The 18,014-nt window shown below is 49.7% G+C and overlaps 1 protein-coding gene across 1 annotated transcript; it reads left to right on the forward strand.

Annotated features, from left to right (window-relative positions):
- Window positions 1–3,608: 3,608 nt before the first annotated feature.
- On the forward strand, window positions 3,609–11,021 carry PLD6 (phospholipase D family member 6). Its single transcript, XM_072938575.1, has 2 exons — window positions 3,609–7,742; window positions 9,743–11,021. The coding sequence occupies exons 1-2, from the start codon at window positions 7,247–7,249 to the stop codon at window positions 9,985–9,987; spliced, it is 741 nt and encodes a 246-aa protein (XP_072794676.1). The 5' UTR covers window positions 3,609–7,246; the 3' UTR covers window positions 9,988–11,021.
- Window positions 11,022–18,014: the final 6,993 nt, after the last annotated feature.

An 18,014-nucleotide genomic window follows, 5' to 3' on the forward strand; every position in this document is an offset into this window, starting at 1 on the left:
TCTGAAACTCTGGACTCTAGTGAACACTTAGTGTCCAGGGGAAGACGTGGACAGCAAGTTGTGGTTAGTTTTCAGTCAGTTTTAGCTGTTAGTACGTACACCGCAGGTCTCTGCCCGCCCCCAGCGGCATGGCAGGGCTGTGCACACCTTCCTGGAGCAGCCTGCACACTGCTCGCAGGAACAGGGGGCGTAAGAAGGGTCCTGTCCTCCAGGTACTGGCCTCTGCTTGATGCTTACTGCTGCCTCTGGGGACGGTGCAGACAGGGGCGGCCCTTGTCGTGGCACCTCCCGTCTCAATGAGCTGATGCCAGGGGTGTCGCAGGCTGGCACCCTCTTCCTTGCTTCATTTTTCCCTTTTCCCTGTTCGGGAGCCAGACATCAAAGACACAACATTCAGAAACAATTGCACATGTGAGAAAGAAAGTGACTGTGCGTGCCCAGGGAAGCACTCAAGAAAAGACCTGAGAAAAACCGAAGCTTAAGCCTCAGGCTGACCCTTGGCAAAAAGCTCGCAGCAATAAAGGTAAAAGCACAACAAACCAGCAAACCCTGGGGACGAGGGAGAGTCTGGCTTCCAGAGTCACCACATTTCCGGGCGTAAATGTCCAGTGTTGAACAACAGCAACAGAAGTCACAAGGCACACGAAGAAATAGGGAGGTGGAGCCTGTCGAAAGGGAGGACTCCAGCAGGGTCTGTCCCAGGAGAGACTGAAAGGCAGATACGTTAGGCAGAGACTTTAAAACAACTGTCTTAAAGGTGCTCAGAGTACTAGAGGAAGATGTGGAGACGGTCAAGAAAATGATGTATGAACAAAATGGAAACATCAAAGAGACAGAAAACCAGAAAAGAAACCAAAAAGCTTCTGGAACTGGAAACACAGTAACTGAAGTGAAAAATTCACTAGAGGGATTTAAAGACAAATTTGAGTCAGTGCGCTTGAAGACAGGACAACGACGGCTGCTTTGTGGCCAAGGGCCAGAGCCCGGGAGACTGTGAGATGCCAACAGGAGGACCAACATGTGCGGCACGGGAGCCTGAGAAGAGGGTAGAGAATATGTGAATAAATAATGGCTGAAAACTTCCCAGGTTTCATAGAAGACATGGAAGTAAACATACACCAGAGATACTGTGGGTTTGGGGCCAGACCACTGCAATGAAGCAAATACTGCAATCAAGTGAGGCTCACACGAGTGTTTTGGTTTCCCAGTGCACATAAAAGTTATGTTCACACTATACTGCAGTCTACTAAGTGTGCAAAAAAAAGTACATACCTTAATGTTAATGTAGTACTGCAAAATGCTAACCATCATTTGAGTTCAGTGAGTTGTAGCGGTAATATCAAAGATCATAGATCATAGGTCACCATAACAATAACTCAGAAGTTTGAACTATTGGGAGAATGACAAAAACATACACAGAGACATGTGGTGAGCAAGTGCTGTTGGAGTAACGGTGCCAGGAGACCGCTTAGTGCAGGGCTGCCACAAGCCTTCAGTCTGTAAAGAACACAGTATCCGCAAAGCACAGTAAAGCAAATGGCCTGTACGAGAGCCCGAACAAACCCCAAGTGAGGTGAAGCCCCGAAGCCCCACACCGAGATGTGTGTGGAGAAAAGGCAAAGACGAGGCAGATCTTGAAGGCAGCAAGAGAGCAGTGAGTCATCACGCACAGGGATCCTCGACAGGATTGTCAATCAGAAACATCGGGGCCAGAAGACAGAGGGCTGCTTAATCAAAACTCTAAAAGAAGTAAACCAAGAATCCTCTGTGCAGCAACTCTGTCCTTTGGAAGTGAGGGGAAGTCAGGGCTCCCAGACGAAAGACGAGGAGTTGTAACCACTAGGCCCGTCCTGCACGAAGTGCTCGGGGTGGGGGGGCCCACAGGGCAGCGGGAAAGGACACAGGACAGCACCTCAAAGCGGTGTGAGGAAAAACAGATCCCAGCAAAGGCAGATGCTCGGGCAGTTTGGAAAACTGCACTCACTAGCTAGTCTTCTAGCTGTACATTTTATGTTCTCTATAACTTAAGAAACATTTAAAAAAAATGCTAATATGTAACTTTGGTTTGTGATTCCAAGTTGTGTTTTCTACATGATTTAGGAGACTGATGCATTTAGAAGAATTACGTTTGTCTTGTGGCACATGGTGTATCAAGATGTGACCGAGAGGACAGGGCAGAGCTGCAAAGGAGCAGAACTTCTGTCTGTCATTGAAGTTAGGCTGCCATAAATTCAAATAAAAATATTGTAACTTTAGGACTTGAAATGTAATCCTCATGGTAACCACAAAGAAAGTAGCTATAGAATATACACAAGAAGAAATTAAGAAGGAATTTAAACATTTCATTAAAAAAAAAAGACAAGAATGCAGGAAATGAACAAAAAAGCTATAGAAAACAGACAGCACAATGACGGGTTAGTCCCTCCTTCTCAGAAATCACTTCAAATGTAAAAGGACTAAACTCTTCAAGCAAAAAAAAACAGATTGGCTGGATGGATGAACACCAAGTCCAGCCACATGCTGTCTGTGGAGACTCACTTGAGAGCCGAAGGCACAGCTGAGAGCGAAAGGATGGAAAACGATACTCTTGGCAAATAGCAACCAAAAGAGAGCAGGAGTGGTCATACTGGTTATTTGTCTGGTTATCTGCAGACAAGCAGGCTTTAAATCAAAAAGCGTTCACAAGAGACAAACAAGGACATTGTGTGTTAACAAAAGGCTTTTTGTGTAATAACATACCGCGAGGAGATGCAACAGCTACAAGCCACTTACACAGCTCGTGACCGACCGTCAAAATAGATGGCGTACAAACCCAGGAAGAGAACTGCCTCCACGTAGTCAGAGCCACTTGTGAAAAAGCCGCAGCGGACGACATCATGCTCCGTGGCGACACACTGACCGCCTCCCCTCTGAGATCCGGGACAAGGGAGGGTGCTCAGTTGCACCACCTTCATGCAGATCGCGCTGCAAGTTCTAGCCAGAGCAGTTAGGCGGGAGAAAGAAAGCAGAGGCATCCAAGCCGGAAAGGGAGTCAGGAAGTTACTTCTGTTTACAGAAGATAAGCTGATACATGTAGAAAATCCTAGACTCCACAAAAAAGCTATTAGGTCTAGTGAGTGAATGTAGCAGGGTCTAGGATACAAAGTCAGTGCAAACGGCTGTAATTCTATGCACAAGCAATGAGCGTTCTGAAAAGGGAATTACAAAAGCAGTTTCATTCACAAAGCATCGAAAAGAATGAAACACTTAAGAATTAACCAAGGAGGTGAAGTCTTGTATAAAGAAAACTGCAAAGGGGGAGGGTGTAGCTCAGGGGGAGAGCGTGTGCCTGGCAGGCACGAGGTCCTGGGTTCAACCCCCAGTCCCTCCACCAAACAAATAAGTGAAAACCTAATTCTCTCTCCCCACCCCCAAAAAGAAAACTACAAAACATTGCTGCAAGAAATTAAAGACACAGATCAGTGGAAACACATCCCATGTTCATAGATTGGAAGACTAAATATTGTTAAGGTCAGTATTACCCCAAAGTTATATATATATATATATATATATATATATATATATATATATATATATATATATATATATACACGTAGTCAATGCAATCTCTGTGAAAATCTGTGACTTTTTTTTTTAAAACAAATAGAAAAACTCATCATAAAATTCATTTGGAGTCTCTAGAGATTCCAAATAACCAAACAACCTTGAAAAAGAAGGATGAAGTTGGAGAAGTCGTGCTTCTTGATTTCAGAACTTACAGTAATCAAAACCACGTGGCGCTGGCGCAGAGACAGACATGAGGGCTGGTGCAGGAGAACAGGGAGCCCGGGAAAGAACCTCAGAAATGCAGCCACGAGGCTTCTGATGAGGCTGCCAAGACCTTCAGCGGGGAAAGCATAGTCTTTCTCAACAGATGGTGTTGGGAAAACTGGATGTCCCCGTGCAAAGAAACAAAGTTGAACCGTGGCCCAACACCATATGTAAAAATCAGCCGAGAACGGACCAAGGACCTAAATGTAAGGCCTCAAACAGTCAAACTCTGAAGGACATAGGACACAATCTTCTTGACATTGGTTTTGTCAATTATTACTGGATATGACACCAAAGGCACAAGGAACAAAAGAAAAAGTAGACAAGTTAGACTTCGTGGAAATTTTAAATTTTTGTATATCAAAAGACACTATCCACAGCATAAATAGGCCGCGCGCGCGGAACAGGAGGCGGTACGTGCTCACCACGTGAATGCCAAGGGGCTCTGACACCCACTTCAGCAGCAGCGATAACAACGCGATTCAAGATGGCAGAGGAGGCGAGCAGACCCGCAGGTCACTGGAACAGGATACAGAGCCTAGAAAGAAGCCTGTGCACTCATGGTCAGCGAATCTACAACAAAGGAGGCAGGAACACACAGTGCAGAAAAGACAGTCCCTTCAACAAGTGGTGCTGGGAACACTGGACAGCCACAGGTAAAAGGATGAAGTTACATTTTCTCACACCAGGTACAAAAGTAAACTCGAAACGGACTGAAGACCTAAAGGCAAGAAACCATGAAACTAGAAGAAAACATAGAACACTCTGACATGAGCCCCAGCCATATTTTGGGGGGTCTGTCTCCTAAAGTGACATAGGAAAAAAAATACACATATGGGACCTAATTAAACGTAAAAGCTTTTGCACAACAAAGGGACTCACCATTGACAGAATGAAAAGACAACCTCCTGAATGACAAAGTCTTTGCAAATGATGCAGCTGATAAGGAGTCAGAATGGCCATCATCCGAAAGACCATAAATGCTGACAAGAATGTGGAGCAAAGGGAATCTCCTACTCTGTGGGTGGGACTGTAAGTTGGTGCATCTACTGTGGAGTACAGTATGGAGGTTTCTCAAAAAACTAGAAACAGAACTACCATGTGACCCAGCAGTTCCACTCCTGGGTATATACCTGAAAAAACAAGACAAAATAAAAACACCAATTTGAAAAGATACATGCACCTCAGTTTTCATAGCAGCATTATTTACAAATTGCCAAACTATGAAAACAACCTAAGTGTCCATCAACAGATGAATGGGTAAAGAAGATGTGGTATATATGTACACTACGGCATACTACTCAGCCCCCAAAATGAACGAAATTTTGCCATCTGCAGCCACATGGGTGGACTTGGAGGGCACTATGCTAAGAAAAATAAGTCAGACAGAGAAAGACAAATACTGTATTATATCACTTACATGTGGAACCTAAAAAATACAACAAATTAGTGAATGTAACAAAAGGGACCAATACAGAGAGCAAACGAGTGCTTAGTGGGGGGGGGGGGACGAGGTGGGGAGCATGGGAGAGACAAACCCCTGGGCGTGAGACAGGTTCAGGGATGTACTAAACAATCCAGGGAATATAGCCAGTATTCTGTAATAACTAAATGGAAAGTAGCCTTTAAAAATTGTATTTTAAAGAAAGTAGAATGGTAGTTGTCAGGGGCTTGAGGGAGAGAGAATGGGGAATTACTTTGAATAGGCACAGAATTTCAGTTTTACAAGATGAAAAGAGTGACTGGGGTGGATGGTGGTGATGGCTGCACAACTGTGTGAATGTACTTAATACCACTGAACTGTACACTTAAAATTATTATGATGACAAGTTTTATGTCTTTTAACACAATTTAAAAAAATAATGTCACCAGTGAGTGGCCAGTTCTCTGTGGTGTGAAGGGTTAAACTGCGTTAGTGATCTTGGACAGTTTTCCCGAAGTTAGTGTTTGAAACTGGTGGAAAGGTAATACTCATTTATTACAAAGACATCTGTTAGCTGTCTACAACGGTTTGCTTAGCATTTTGCTCAACTTTTGTAAACAGCCCATTCCTCAAAGGTGTAGAAGCTACATCCATTTGTGCGGAAGCTGGCTGGCAGCACACGCAGGTGACAGTGGGACCCTTGCCCTGCCGGCTGTGTGTTCAGTCACCTACTTGGAGGGGGCCTCCGCTCATCAGGCCAAGGGTAAGGGAAGGGAAGAGATGACTGCCACTGCGTCTGTCACTCGGTACAGATCTCTCTGTTTTTTGGGGTTCCCATTTCCTGGGAACACTGTTCTTATGTTCAAAGATTTTCCAGGCTAAGTAGGAGCTAGGCGTTCGCTCTAAATTTCGTGTGTCACGAATCTCTTCCTGACAAGAAGGGAAGGCAGGGCCACATAGTGACTAGCTTTTCTGGACAGCTGTGGCCTTTTCCACCCTGAGAACAGTGTACTTCTCCAAGACCCATTTGCCCTGGAGCCTCCAGGGGGACCGCAGTGGGTGATACACGTATGTGAGAAGTGACACGTATGCTAACACGCGTATTGAGCTGAACAAGAGTTCACACTGGTGTCTGTGACTCCACCCTAGGGCCAAGGGGGTCATTCTGGCCTCTTGCTTCTCTCTAACCTCTTGGTGTAACAGGGAGGGCCTGGGTCCCCTGTCTGACAGCTGTTTACTAACAAGGGACACCACCGACATTGGTACATTACTAATTAAACTCCTGACTTGGATTCCACCAGTGTTCCCACTGACGGCATCTTTCTGTTCCGTTTAACCCCAGTGAGGGTGTCCAGCGTTTCAGGACTGTTAACCAGTTCCCTGAGAAATGAAGGTACCAACTGGAAGACTGTTCATGACAGTTCCTTTCGTGTTCAGCCTTGTGGTTCCCAAGGTTACTTAGGTCCGCTCCCTCTTCCCCCCGTGGGGTGGGGTGGGGGTCTGATGTTTTTAACAGATGTGGAGGCGGAGGCGGAGAGGAGCCGTCGTGCCTGCTTAGGGCGTGCACGGGCCCCAGGCTTGCTAAGGCAGGGCCACGGAATCCTTGCTCCGCAGGCTGGCTGCGCGTCTTCACGCAGGGAGGTCACGGTCAGGAGAAGCCAGGCGCCTCCCGCCCCCGCCGCGAGCACCCTGGACTCGAACTGGCCACTAAGCGCCGATTACTGGGCTCTGCTTCCGTACCGCCCCCCGCCCGCAGCGCAGGCGGTGTTCACCGAGAAAGTCAGGGAGGCCCGGGCAAATGCGGGCTTGGCGGGGCGGGGTGGTGTCCATGGGGTGCGGCCTCGGGCCTTGGGGCAGCAAGCGATGGACGCGCAGGGATGGCAGAGGCGCGGGCGCAGCGGGCTCTGACTGCGCATACGCAGTGGCCCGCGGGCGCACGTGGCGGCCGGCTGGCGCGCAGGCGCAGTGGGCAGCGAGTGTGAATGCGCAGGCGCAGTGGGCGGCGAGTGGTGAATGCGCAGGCGCAGTGGGCGGGGAGTGGCGCGGAGCACGCGGCCAGCAGGCAGCCGGGCCTTGGGGGCCTGTTTCAACATGCGGCCGTTAAGCTGGCAGGTGGTGGCTTCGGCTGCCGCAGGCTTCGCGCTGGCCCTGGAGGCGCTGCCTGTCGTGCTGCGCTGGCTGCGGGCCGGGCGGCGGCGGCGGCCACAGCGTGAAGTGCTGTTTTTCCCGTCGCAGGTGACCTGCACTGAGGCCCTGCTGCAAGCTCCGGGCGCCACGCTCTCGGGCTGCCCGTGCAGCCTGCCCCACTGCGAGAGCTCGCTGAGCCGCCTGCTGCGCGCCCTGCTAGCTGCCCGCGCCAGCCTTGAGCTCTGCCTGTTTGCCTTCTGCAGCCCGCAGCTGGGCCGCGCCGTGGAGCTGCTGCACCAGCGCGGGGTGCGTGTCCGCATCGTCAGCGACTGCGACTACATGGCCCTCAACGGCTCACAGATCGGCCTGCTCCGCAAGGCAGGTAAGCCAGGTGCAGGGCTGGGCGGAGGCGAGGACTGCAGGGGTGTTTGGGGAGGGGTCTGACGCCGGCGGGAGACCCAGTTACATCCCCCGGTAGAGCTCGGGTAGCCCTGGCCTCACGGTGGGTCTGCTTCTGTGTAGAGTTCTAGCCGGAAATCTGGGTGTGAGTCCTGGGAGGAGCCGCTGTGCATCCCGGCTTGGGGAGGAAGGTCTACCCAAGATCACCCAGAAAGCGAACGGAGCCCTGCGGTTCTCTTGCCTTCCCATGACCCGCTTTGGCCTTGGGAGCTGGGGAAAAAGCCTGTGCCTGGAGTGAAGCCTGGCCAGTTCAGCTTTTGGCCTTAGCAGCCTGAAATGATGATGGCTTGGCCTGAAAGCACTCAGTAAATCCAAGGTGAGGGCTAAAAGTAGATCTGCTCGCAGGCTGGCAGGAGCTTAGAAATCTCCCTGTTTGGGCGCAGGGGTGCAGAGAGGCAGTGATCTCCTTTGGGACTGAGGGAAGGAAAGGCATTTCACTTGAATTCACTAGGGAATTTTCTTCTGCGGCTTCTGAAATGAATAAAACAATGCGCTAACACGTGGAGCTGAAATGTTTAGTTGGTGAGTGGTTAATTTGTTTCTCCAGCTGCAAAACAACAGGGAAGTTAGGTATCTCCGGCCCACTTGCCTCTCGCTGGGTGAGGACAGGTGAAAGGGATGTGTGAATGATTCTGCAGACCCTCTAAATTCACATCCTGCCTCACCTGCGAATTGTTTCCCCCCTTCTGCTACGTGTAGCGCCGCGTCCTGCGAGCTCTGTGCCTGAGATTTTGTGTATTAGCTGTTCGAAGTCTGAATCTCATGCCTCTCCGTCACTCGGGTACCCAGGAAGGTCATTCCTGCTCCAGCATCCGTTTGATTTGTCAGTTCTGGTGGCCACCGGAACCTTTGAGAACTGTCCGGCCCGCTCTCAGCACAGCTTGGGTCTTTTGCTGGCCCGGAAGGCAGGCCTCCCTCTGGCGATCCAGGCGGGAACGCACTTAACTCCTCCGCCGCGGTTCGCATTTGTGTGGGCAGGGCTGTGCACTTAGTGTAATACTGTAGATGTGGACTTCCGCTCTTCTGGCCGTGATGAGTTGTCCTGATCTTTGGGTTCTTTTGAGGGGGAAGCGTGGCTACGTTTGGGCACAGCTGTTTTGTTCGTTTAGCTTTTATAGACTTGCAGAACCTCAGGTTTGGAAAGAACCTCTCCTGCAAGGAGAGCCTTCTAGTGTGAGGAGGCACGTGTGCGGAAGGGCAGGAAGTCCTGTGGACAGATGTGGAAGTAATGAGGGGCCGGGGGCTCCCTTAGGGCGTCAGCAGTCAGAGAGGCTGGATGCGAGCTGGGGGGGGGGGTATCAGGCCGAAGCTGTGGCTTCAGGGGGGCTTAACTCCCTACTTGGCCACCGGACAGGACGGTTATCACAGGACTGAGAACTTAGGGGCACATAAATCCGGGCAAATGATTTTTACCCTGAAGGCCGCTGGCCGGTCGTTGAGAAGTAGTAACCTTGGAGGATGATGCACGCTTGTTGGGGTTGGCGAGGCTGGAACCCCGAGGGGTGTTTCCAGAGGAGCAGAGTCCCGCTGAGAGCAGTGTCGGCCTGTCCAGCACATCGCTGCTGCCCCGGCCCTCCGGACGGACCTGCTCTGGGTTCGGCGGCTGCCACCAGTCCAGGCGTGACAAGCGTCCCGTAGCCACCACCCAGGACCCGGGCAACAGTCAGCCGTGTTAGAAAGTCCGCTTTGGAGGAAGAGACCAAGGGCTGGGCAGCCGGGCGGGGCCAAGCTCACAATCAGGGCGGGGCCACGTTTGTGGCAGGGCCGTGGGCGGGGCTCACATCCAGGGGAGGGTCTGTGGGCGGGCTTGTGCTTGGGGCGGGGCCGTGGGGCGGGGCTCACGCTCTTGGGTGGGGCCGTGGGCGGGGCTCGTGTTCACGGGCGGGGTCAGGCCAGGCGGCAGTGAAGGACCTGTGTTCGCAGGTATCCAGGTGCGGCACAACCAGGACCTGGGCTACATGCACCATAAGTTTGCGATCGTGGACAAGAAGGTGTTGATCACAGGCTCCCTCAACTGGACCACTCAGGCCATTCAGAACAACAGAGAGAACGTGCTCATCCTGGAGGACGAGGAGTACGTGAGGCTCTTTCTGGAAGAATTTGAGCGTATTTGGGAGGAATTTAACCCTACGAAGTACACTTTTTTCCCGAAGAAGAGTCGGCGCTGAAGCGTCTGTCCTTCTGCATTGGGGCGGGGCCCTCCGGGCGTCCAGGACACGGGGCAGGTGCGTGTCCGCTCTGGCCGCAAGGTGGGTCCTACTGCGGAGGCGGGTGCAGTCGTGGTCACCCACGCGGTGGGGCGTGAAAAGGAGCCAGGCCTCGGCCGGCCGCACCTCCGTGTCAGGGGCAGCTGGGTTCCAGGCCTGGGTCGGGAGCGTGGCCGCCCTACAGCCCCCGCAGCCTGCGGTCACCGCTCCTTGGGGGCTTCCAGCGGGTCCGAGTCCGGATTCTTCTGTCGGACACTGAAGGCCTCACCTGCTGTCGGGGTGCCGTCTGCGGGGCGGGACTGGCAGCGGCCGGGAGCGTCTTCTGTTCCCACATGTTACGGTTTTAATTTCGAACATAGTCACGCTCAGAGAAGCTCGGTTGTGCGTTCAGGACCCACCTTCCTGTGGACACCTGGGGACCCTGCTCTTCGGGGGTTTGGGCGCAGGGTGGGCATCGCAGTTACCAGCATCTGAGGAGGGTCTGGGTCGCAGATCTGTGCTGGGTTCCAGCCCAGGTTTCTGTTCGCAGGAAATGGAGAGCAAGTATCTTCCATCCGTCTTTGAAGGGTCCAGGTTGCTTTCTCTGTAACCTGTATCTTTACACAGAGGTGGCTTAGGTAACACATGAGCACATTTCATCTTGTCACCTCTGTATGTGTGGTGCCCTTTGTCCCTAGGCCTGGTGGCCGTGTCCCTGGGCCTCTTCCTCCCTGTCTGGCTCACACAGCCACCTGCAGAGGCTACTCTGTTGCGTGTTTTTCTCCTTTTAAAGTTACCTTTAACTTAGGGTGTTAGACAAGTAAACTAATGGTTAATTCTTATTATTTAAATAAAGCTGTAGCGTGTGACACGTGGATTGGAAACGAGAAATGGTCTTATGTTAAACTTGTTTTTCACAAGCCTGTGCTGCAGCCCATATGCTCTGAGAGGAAGGGAGGCCCTAGCCATGTCCTGAGTGATGCCCACACGTTTGAATAAACACATTGTTTATTGTTTATGTTGTCTCTGCCTTTTGTTTCCAACAGTGGCTCCTCTTTATTAAACAGAACTTCGGAGGGGGGGCACAGACAGCTGTTTAGAAACTGTTGGCCAAATGGGAGCTTCAGATGGAGGGAAGACGTGAAAGGGCCATTCCTGGCGTCCACCTGCTTTGGTGATATCAGCCCATCCTGTCTGCCCGCCCTGTGGGGCCAGCGCTCAGACAGTGTGTGGCACCCAGTGTCCTAGCAACATGTGCATGTCTGGCCACCTGGCTGTTTCCAAAGTTGTGAGGTGACTTCATCTCGTATCATTTTTAGTTAATATAATTTTCTTTATATTGTATTTATTTCCATCAGTTTAGCAGCAGAGGGAAATTAAACCTAAGAAAAATGTTCAGATAATCGCTTTTCTGAAAGCTACATGGAGTACATGGAGTAAAATGTAACGTCCTCTGAGGGCACAGGGGCTAAGCTGTTGTTTCCATTTAGACCAGGTGGTCGCAGCCTCTGCGGGGAGAGGCGTGAGGAGGGGCAGCTGGCCCAGGCTGGGGTACACCAGTCAGTGCAGCCGAGGCCATGGTGGGTTCCAGGTGTCCAGTCCATGAGGACAGATGAGCTCAGCAGTCGGTGTTTATCTGACTCGGAACACTTCTGGCTGAGGAAGTGGATTTGTGCCGCTTAACAGCTGCTTGGGGCTTGTCCAGTGACAGGTGGGTACCCTGAGGAGCCCCCAGAACTGGGCTGAGGTCCCACGAGGCAGTGACCTCAGTGCGGGATGGCAGTGGCTGGCGGGACCTAGTGGAGCGTTGCCTGAAGCTGCAATTTGCCCACGAGATTCCGTCCTGAACAGAACCTTTGAAAGAAGTGACCAGTCCCCCGGGAGGCACTCACTCCTTAGGAGCCCAGGACTGCCCACCCCCCAGCCTGCAGGTGCTCGTCAGACTGGCGGTGTTGGTTCAAGGTTGTCATTTCAACTACGGGGCAGGGGTGCAGTGAACTGAACGTTGGCACGACTGCATTTAAAACATTTTAGACTCTTGGAACCCTTGTGATTAAAAAAAAGTTGTCGGGTTAATAGTTTGGCCCTAACAGTTTCCTCGTAACTGCCAAAGGCACGGAGAAAGTCGGGATGAAACGATACAATGACTTTTTTTTTGTAAGTGAAAGCAAGTTTATTTAGAGGGAAACACACTCCACAGACAGTGCGGGCCTCCCAGGAGGCAGGAGGGTGCGGAGCTGTGAGGTTCTGTGCGCTCAGTAATTTCACATGCTGACGAGGAGGATTATGCCAACTCCTTTGGGGAAGGGGTGAGGATTTCTAGGAAACACCCTCCTCCCCAGCTACTCTTTGACTTTCTGTGGCCAGCCTAGGCCCTGTCGTGGGGCTCGGGGTCCCCTGGAAGCCGAGTCTTCCACGATCTTGCTTGTGACCAGTGTCCTGTCCTCAGTGGCTGTGCCCTGCCCCCTCCCCCCGTCTCATTCCTGTTAGAGATTTTACTCCCATAACCTTATGGGGAGCAGAGGGGCGACGGTCCGTCTTCTGTGGCTACTTTAGGGCTGAGTAGGGCGTTGACCCTGCCAGTCAGCGAATACGAATCCCTGATGCCTGATCCAGGGTCCCAGGGGCAGGACAGCTTCTTGTTTCCGAGAACAACATGTTTTTAAAGTGGCTGATAACTTTTAAAATAACACTTTACTGAAATTGCATACTATACAATTCACCCTCTTAAAGTATGCGAGTCAGTGGTGGTCAGCGGATGATCAGAGCTGTGCGGCCGCCGCCCGGCCAGCCTGCAGAGCGTCGTCTTCACCCTGTCTCCATGGACTCACTTGATGGAGCATTTCATAGAGCTGGCATCCTACGACATGTGATCTTTTGAGCATAATGTTTTCAAGGGCGTCCCCGCTGCAGCAGGGGTCAGTACTCCACTTTTTACAGCTGAGTAATGATTCGTTGTATGGATAGACCCCGTTTTGTTCACTTGTTCGTCAGTTAATGGACATTGGTGGTGTTACAAATAATGGTGCTGTGGACACTCACATGCAGGTGTTGGTGTGGACCGTGTCCTCGTGTCTCTTGAGTGTACACCTGGGAGTGGACTTGTTGCTCACACAACTCTGTTTAACCATTTGAGAAAGGGCCAGACTGTTTTCCAAAGTGACTAAACCAGTTTGCATTCGCACCAGCAGTGTATGAAGGTTCCCTTCTCCACACGCTCACCAACAAAGAATTACTGAGTTTTAAAAAAATTAGTGTTTTTATTGAGGTGTAGTTGATATACAACATTATGTAGGTTTCAGGTGCACAACAGTGATTCACAACTTTTAAAGGTTATTTTCTATTTATAAAGAACTGGCTGTACTCTTGTGCTGTATAGTATATCCTTGTAGCTTGTTTATACATACAGCTTGTGTTTCTTAATCGCCTGCCTTTATCTTGCCCCTTCTCTTCCCCACTGGTAGCCACTGGTTTGTTCTCTGTATCTGTGAGTGTTTTTCTTTTTTTTTTTTTCTTTTTTTTTTTTTTACATTTTTATTGATTCATAATCATTTTATAGTGTTGTGTCAAATTCCAGTGTTCAGTACAATTTTTCAGTCATACATGGACATATACACATTCATTGTCACATTTTTTTCTCTGTGATTTATCATAACATTTTGTGTATATTTCCCTGTGCTATACAGTGTAACCTTGTTTATCTGTTCTTGTGAGTGTTTTTCTGTTTTGTTATATGCTTGCTTTTGTACTGTTTTTTAGATTCCACATATAAATGATATATAATATTTGTCTTCCTCTGTTTGACTTACTTCATTAGGCATACCATTCTCTAAGTCTGTCAAGTTCACTACAAATGGCAGGATTTCATTTTTCATAGCTGAGTAATATTCCATTGCATATACACACCACATCTTCATCCACTTGCCTGTTTGACACTTAGGTTGCTTCCATATCTTGGCTACCGTAAATAGTGCTGCTCTGAACTTTGGGGTACCACGTACCTTTTCAAATTAGAGTTTTTGTCTTTTCTGGATATATGCCCAGGATTAGGACTGCTGGATCATATGGTAACTCTAGTTTTTAAGGAACCTCCAAGCTGTTTTCCACAGAGGCTGCACCAATTTACACCCTCAGCAGTAGTGTATGAGGGTTCCCTTTCTCCACCTCCTCACCAACATTTGTTATTTGTGTGCTTTTTGATAATAGCTACTTTAGCAGGTCCGAGGTGATGTCTCACTGTGTAGTTTTGGTTTGCATTTCCCTGATGATGAGTGGTGAGCACCTTTTCACGTGCCAGTTGCTCGCTTGTATGTCTGCTTTGGCTGTTTATATATTTTGGATATTAACCCCTTATCAGTCATATCATTTACAAATATCTTCTCCCATTCAGTAGGTTGTCTTTTTTTGTTTTGCTGATGGTTTCCTTTGCTGTGCAGTTTTTAAGTTTAAGTAGGTCCTATTTAAAAAATTTTTGCTATTATTTCCTTTGCTTTAGTAGATTTAAAAAATATATATATTGCTACAATTTACATCAAAGAGTGTCCCCCCTGTTTTCTTCTACTAGTTTTATGATTTCTGGTCTTACAGTTGGATCTTTAATTCCTTTTGAGTTGATTTCTGTATGTGGTATGAGAAAATGTTCTAATTTCATTCTTTTATGTGTAGCTGTCCATTTTTCCCAGTACCTTTTCCTCATTTTTCAGTTTTACTAGGTAGGACTGTTAGTTTGACTGCACATATACAATGTCTTGCATGTAAACATATACACTGTATACTCCATGTATATTTTTAAATTTACATATATGCACTGTTCATTGTTTCTAAGAACGTTTAGAGCTTTAGCTTTTTAAACTTACATAGTTATCAAAGGAATAAAGCCAACCACAAAACAAGAATTAATTCAAAAAGATGTGTACACCCTGCTAACAGCAACATTATTTATAACTGCCAGGACGGGGAAGCTTCCTCAGTGCGCACCAGTGGATGGATGGATAAGGAAGACGCAGCATGTGTGTGTAACAGAACACAACTCGCCCGTAGGAAGGAAGGGTATTCTGCCATTTGCGGCCCTTCATTCACTTTTTTCCCACTTCAAAACCCAGAATTTTATAACAGGCATAAACATTTCCATTGCATCAAAAACAGCAGAATACCTAGAAATAAACTCAACCAAGGAGGTTGCCTGTACTCTGAAAACTGAAATGACGCAAAGAAATGGAACGACACCTGTGCTCTCGGATTGGAAGAATCAACACTATCAAAATGGCCACACTGCCCAAAGCAGTCCACAGCGCCATCGCAGCCCCCATCAAAATACTCACGACACTCCTCACAGAACTAGAACAAACAAGTCCAAAATTTACAAGGAACCACAAAAGACCCCAGCAGCCAACGTGATCTTTCGTAGGTCTTTCCCCCCTCCCCTCCTTTCTCCTCTTTTCTTACGGCTTGATGCCTAGAGGAGGTCCTTTAACATTTGTTGTAAAGCTGGTTTGGCGGTGCTGAAATCTTTTAGCTTTTGTTCATCTGTGAAGCTTTTGATTTCTCCCGTCAAGTCTGAGCGAGAGCCTTGCCGGACAGAGTGTTCTTGGCTGTAAGTCTTTCCCTTTTATCACTTTAAATATGTTGTGCTGCTCCCTTCTGGCCTGTAGAGTTTCTCCTGAAAAATCAGCTGGTAGCCTTCTGGGAGCTCCCTTGTATGTTATTTGTTGCTTTTCTCTTGCTAATTTTAGTATCTTCTCTTTATCCTTAATGGCTGTCAGTTTGATGACTGTGTGCCTTGGGGTGCTCCCCTTTGGGCTGATTCTGTGTGGAACTCTCTGCGCTTCCAGGACTTGGGTGACTGTTTCCTTTCCCAAGTTGGGGAAATGTTCGGTGATTCTCCAAAAATTTTCTCAGGTCCTCTCTCTCTCCTCTTTCTGGGACCCCTCTAATGCGAATATTAGAGCACTTCATGTTGTCCCAAAGTGCTCTTAAACTATCCTCATTCCTTTTCATTCTTTTTTTTTTTCCGTTTTCTGTTCTGCAGTAGTGATTTCCACTAATCTGTCCTGTAGCTCACTGACCCATTCTTCTGCCTCCTGTAGGCTATTCTTGGTTCCGTCTAGCGTGTTACTCATTTCAGTGGTTTTATTCTTCGGCTCTGTTTGGGTGTTCTTTACATTTTCCAACTCTGCTGAAAACTTCTCTGTACTCCTCTTGAGCTCTCTGAACGTCTTCGCCATCATTACTTTAAACTCTTTCTCAGATAAACTGCCTATCTCCTCATCACTTCTCTCTTCTTCTGGGACTTTATCTTGTGCCTTGGCCTCATATTGCCTGTCTTTCTATTTGTATTTTTAGGCAGGTCAGTTACGTTTCTCGACCTTGGAGAGGTGGCCCTCTGTGGGAGACGTCCTGTGTGTCCCAGCAGTGCACTCCTCTCTTGTCACCCAAGGGCCAGGGTCCAGCAGGTCCTAATGTGGAGTCTGGCCTGCGTTTGTGGGTTGGTGTTTTCTTATTTCTGGTAACTGCCCCCTGGTGGGTGAGGCTGGACTAGAGGCTTATGCACGTTTCCTGGCAGGAGGAGCCGGGGCCTGCCCACCACTGGGTGAGGCTTGGTCCTGGACCTCTGGTGGGCAAGGCCGTGTCTAGAGGCCTTTGTGGCTCAGGAGGTCAGCTGATGGGTGGGGCTGTCCTCCCACCCAGTATGTTTGGCCTGAAGCCTCCCTACAGGCTGATGGGTGGGGCTGGGTCTTGGTGCTGATGATCCAATCAAGACGCCAGCCTCCAGGAAAGCTCAGGTAGATGAACACCCCTGGAATGTCCGCCACCAGCTTCTGTGTCCCCTGAGTGAGCCGCAGCCGTCCCCCACGTCCCCAGGAGACCCTCCAGATCCAGCAGGCGGGCCTGGCTCAGGTTCCTATGAAGTCACTGCCTCTGCCCTTGGCCCTGGTGTGCGCAAGAGTGTGTGTACGCTTCCCAAGCGAGTTAAGTTTCTGTCTCCCCCAGTCCTGTGGGGCTCCTCGAGCCAAGCCCCCCTGGCCTTCACAACCAGATGTCCTGGGGACTCCTCCTCCTTCCAGTGCCAGAACCCGGGCTGGGGAGCCTGACGTGGGGCTCAGAGCGCTCACTCGTTGGGGGCCCTCTGCGACTTAACTGTCCGTCAGCGTGTGGGTCGCCCACGCCGGGGGGTACGGGGCCCAACTACATCGCGAGCACGCCCCTCCTGCCGTCCTGCTGTGGTTCCCTCTGTGCTTCCGGTTGCAGAAGGTCGTCTTTGCTAGGTTCCAGTCTTTGTTCGGTGGTTGTCCAGCAGCCAGTTGTGGTTTTCTTGTGGCCGCGGGGAGGCGAGCTCGTGGGCCCACCGCTCACCATCCTGACCCTCCCTCGGAGCCTGCCCAACTGTAGTGCCAGCCAGCCTGCTGGGTGAGAGGTGCCGCCTCGCTGCGGGTTTTTCTCGTGTCTTCCTGGTGACTAACGATACTGGCACTTTTTCACGTGCTCACTGGTTATTTACATACTGTCTTTAGAGAAACGTCTGTTCGAACCTTTACCCATTGTTTCGCTGGGTTGCCTTTTCACTGTTATGAGTCCTTTGTGTGTCTGGATGTAAGTTCCTTATCAGAAACACGGTTTGCGAACATTTCCTCCAGGTCTCTGGGGAGTCTTCAGTTTCCTGATGGTGCTGTTTGTAGCCTATGTTACTAATTTCGATATAGTTCAGTTTACCTGCTTTCACTTCAGCTGCTTGTGCTTTAGTGTCTTAACTAGGAAACGTTTGCCCAACCCAAGCTCACAAAGGTCTGCTCCTATGTTTTTTCTAAGAGTCTTACATTCTTAGCTGTTGTGTTCAGGTCTGTGAGCCGTGTTAACTTTGGTACACGGTGTAACAGCCCTCAGCCCTCGCTTCGTTCTTTTGTGCGTGGGTAGCTAGCAGTCCCAGCGCTATTGAAGAGATTACTTTTCCCTGCCGACTGGCCCGACACCCTGGACTCAGCACTGCCCCATTGCCCTCTGGGTCCCCGGCG

This window comes from Vicugna pacos, chromosome 16 (assembly GCF_048564905.1).
Source record: "Vicugna pacos chromosome 16, VicPac4, whole genome shotgun sequence".
Taxonomy (NCBI): Eukaryota; Metazoa; Chordata; class Mammalia; order Artiodactyla; family Camelidae; genus Vicugna; species Vicugna pacos.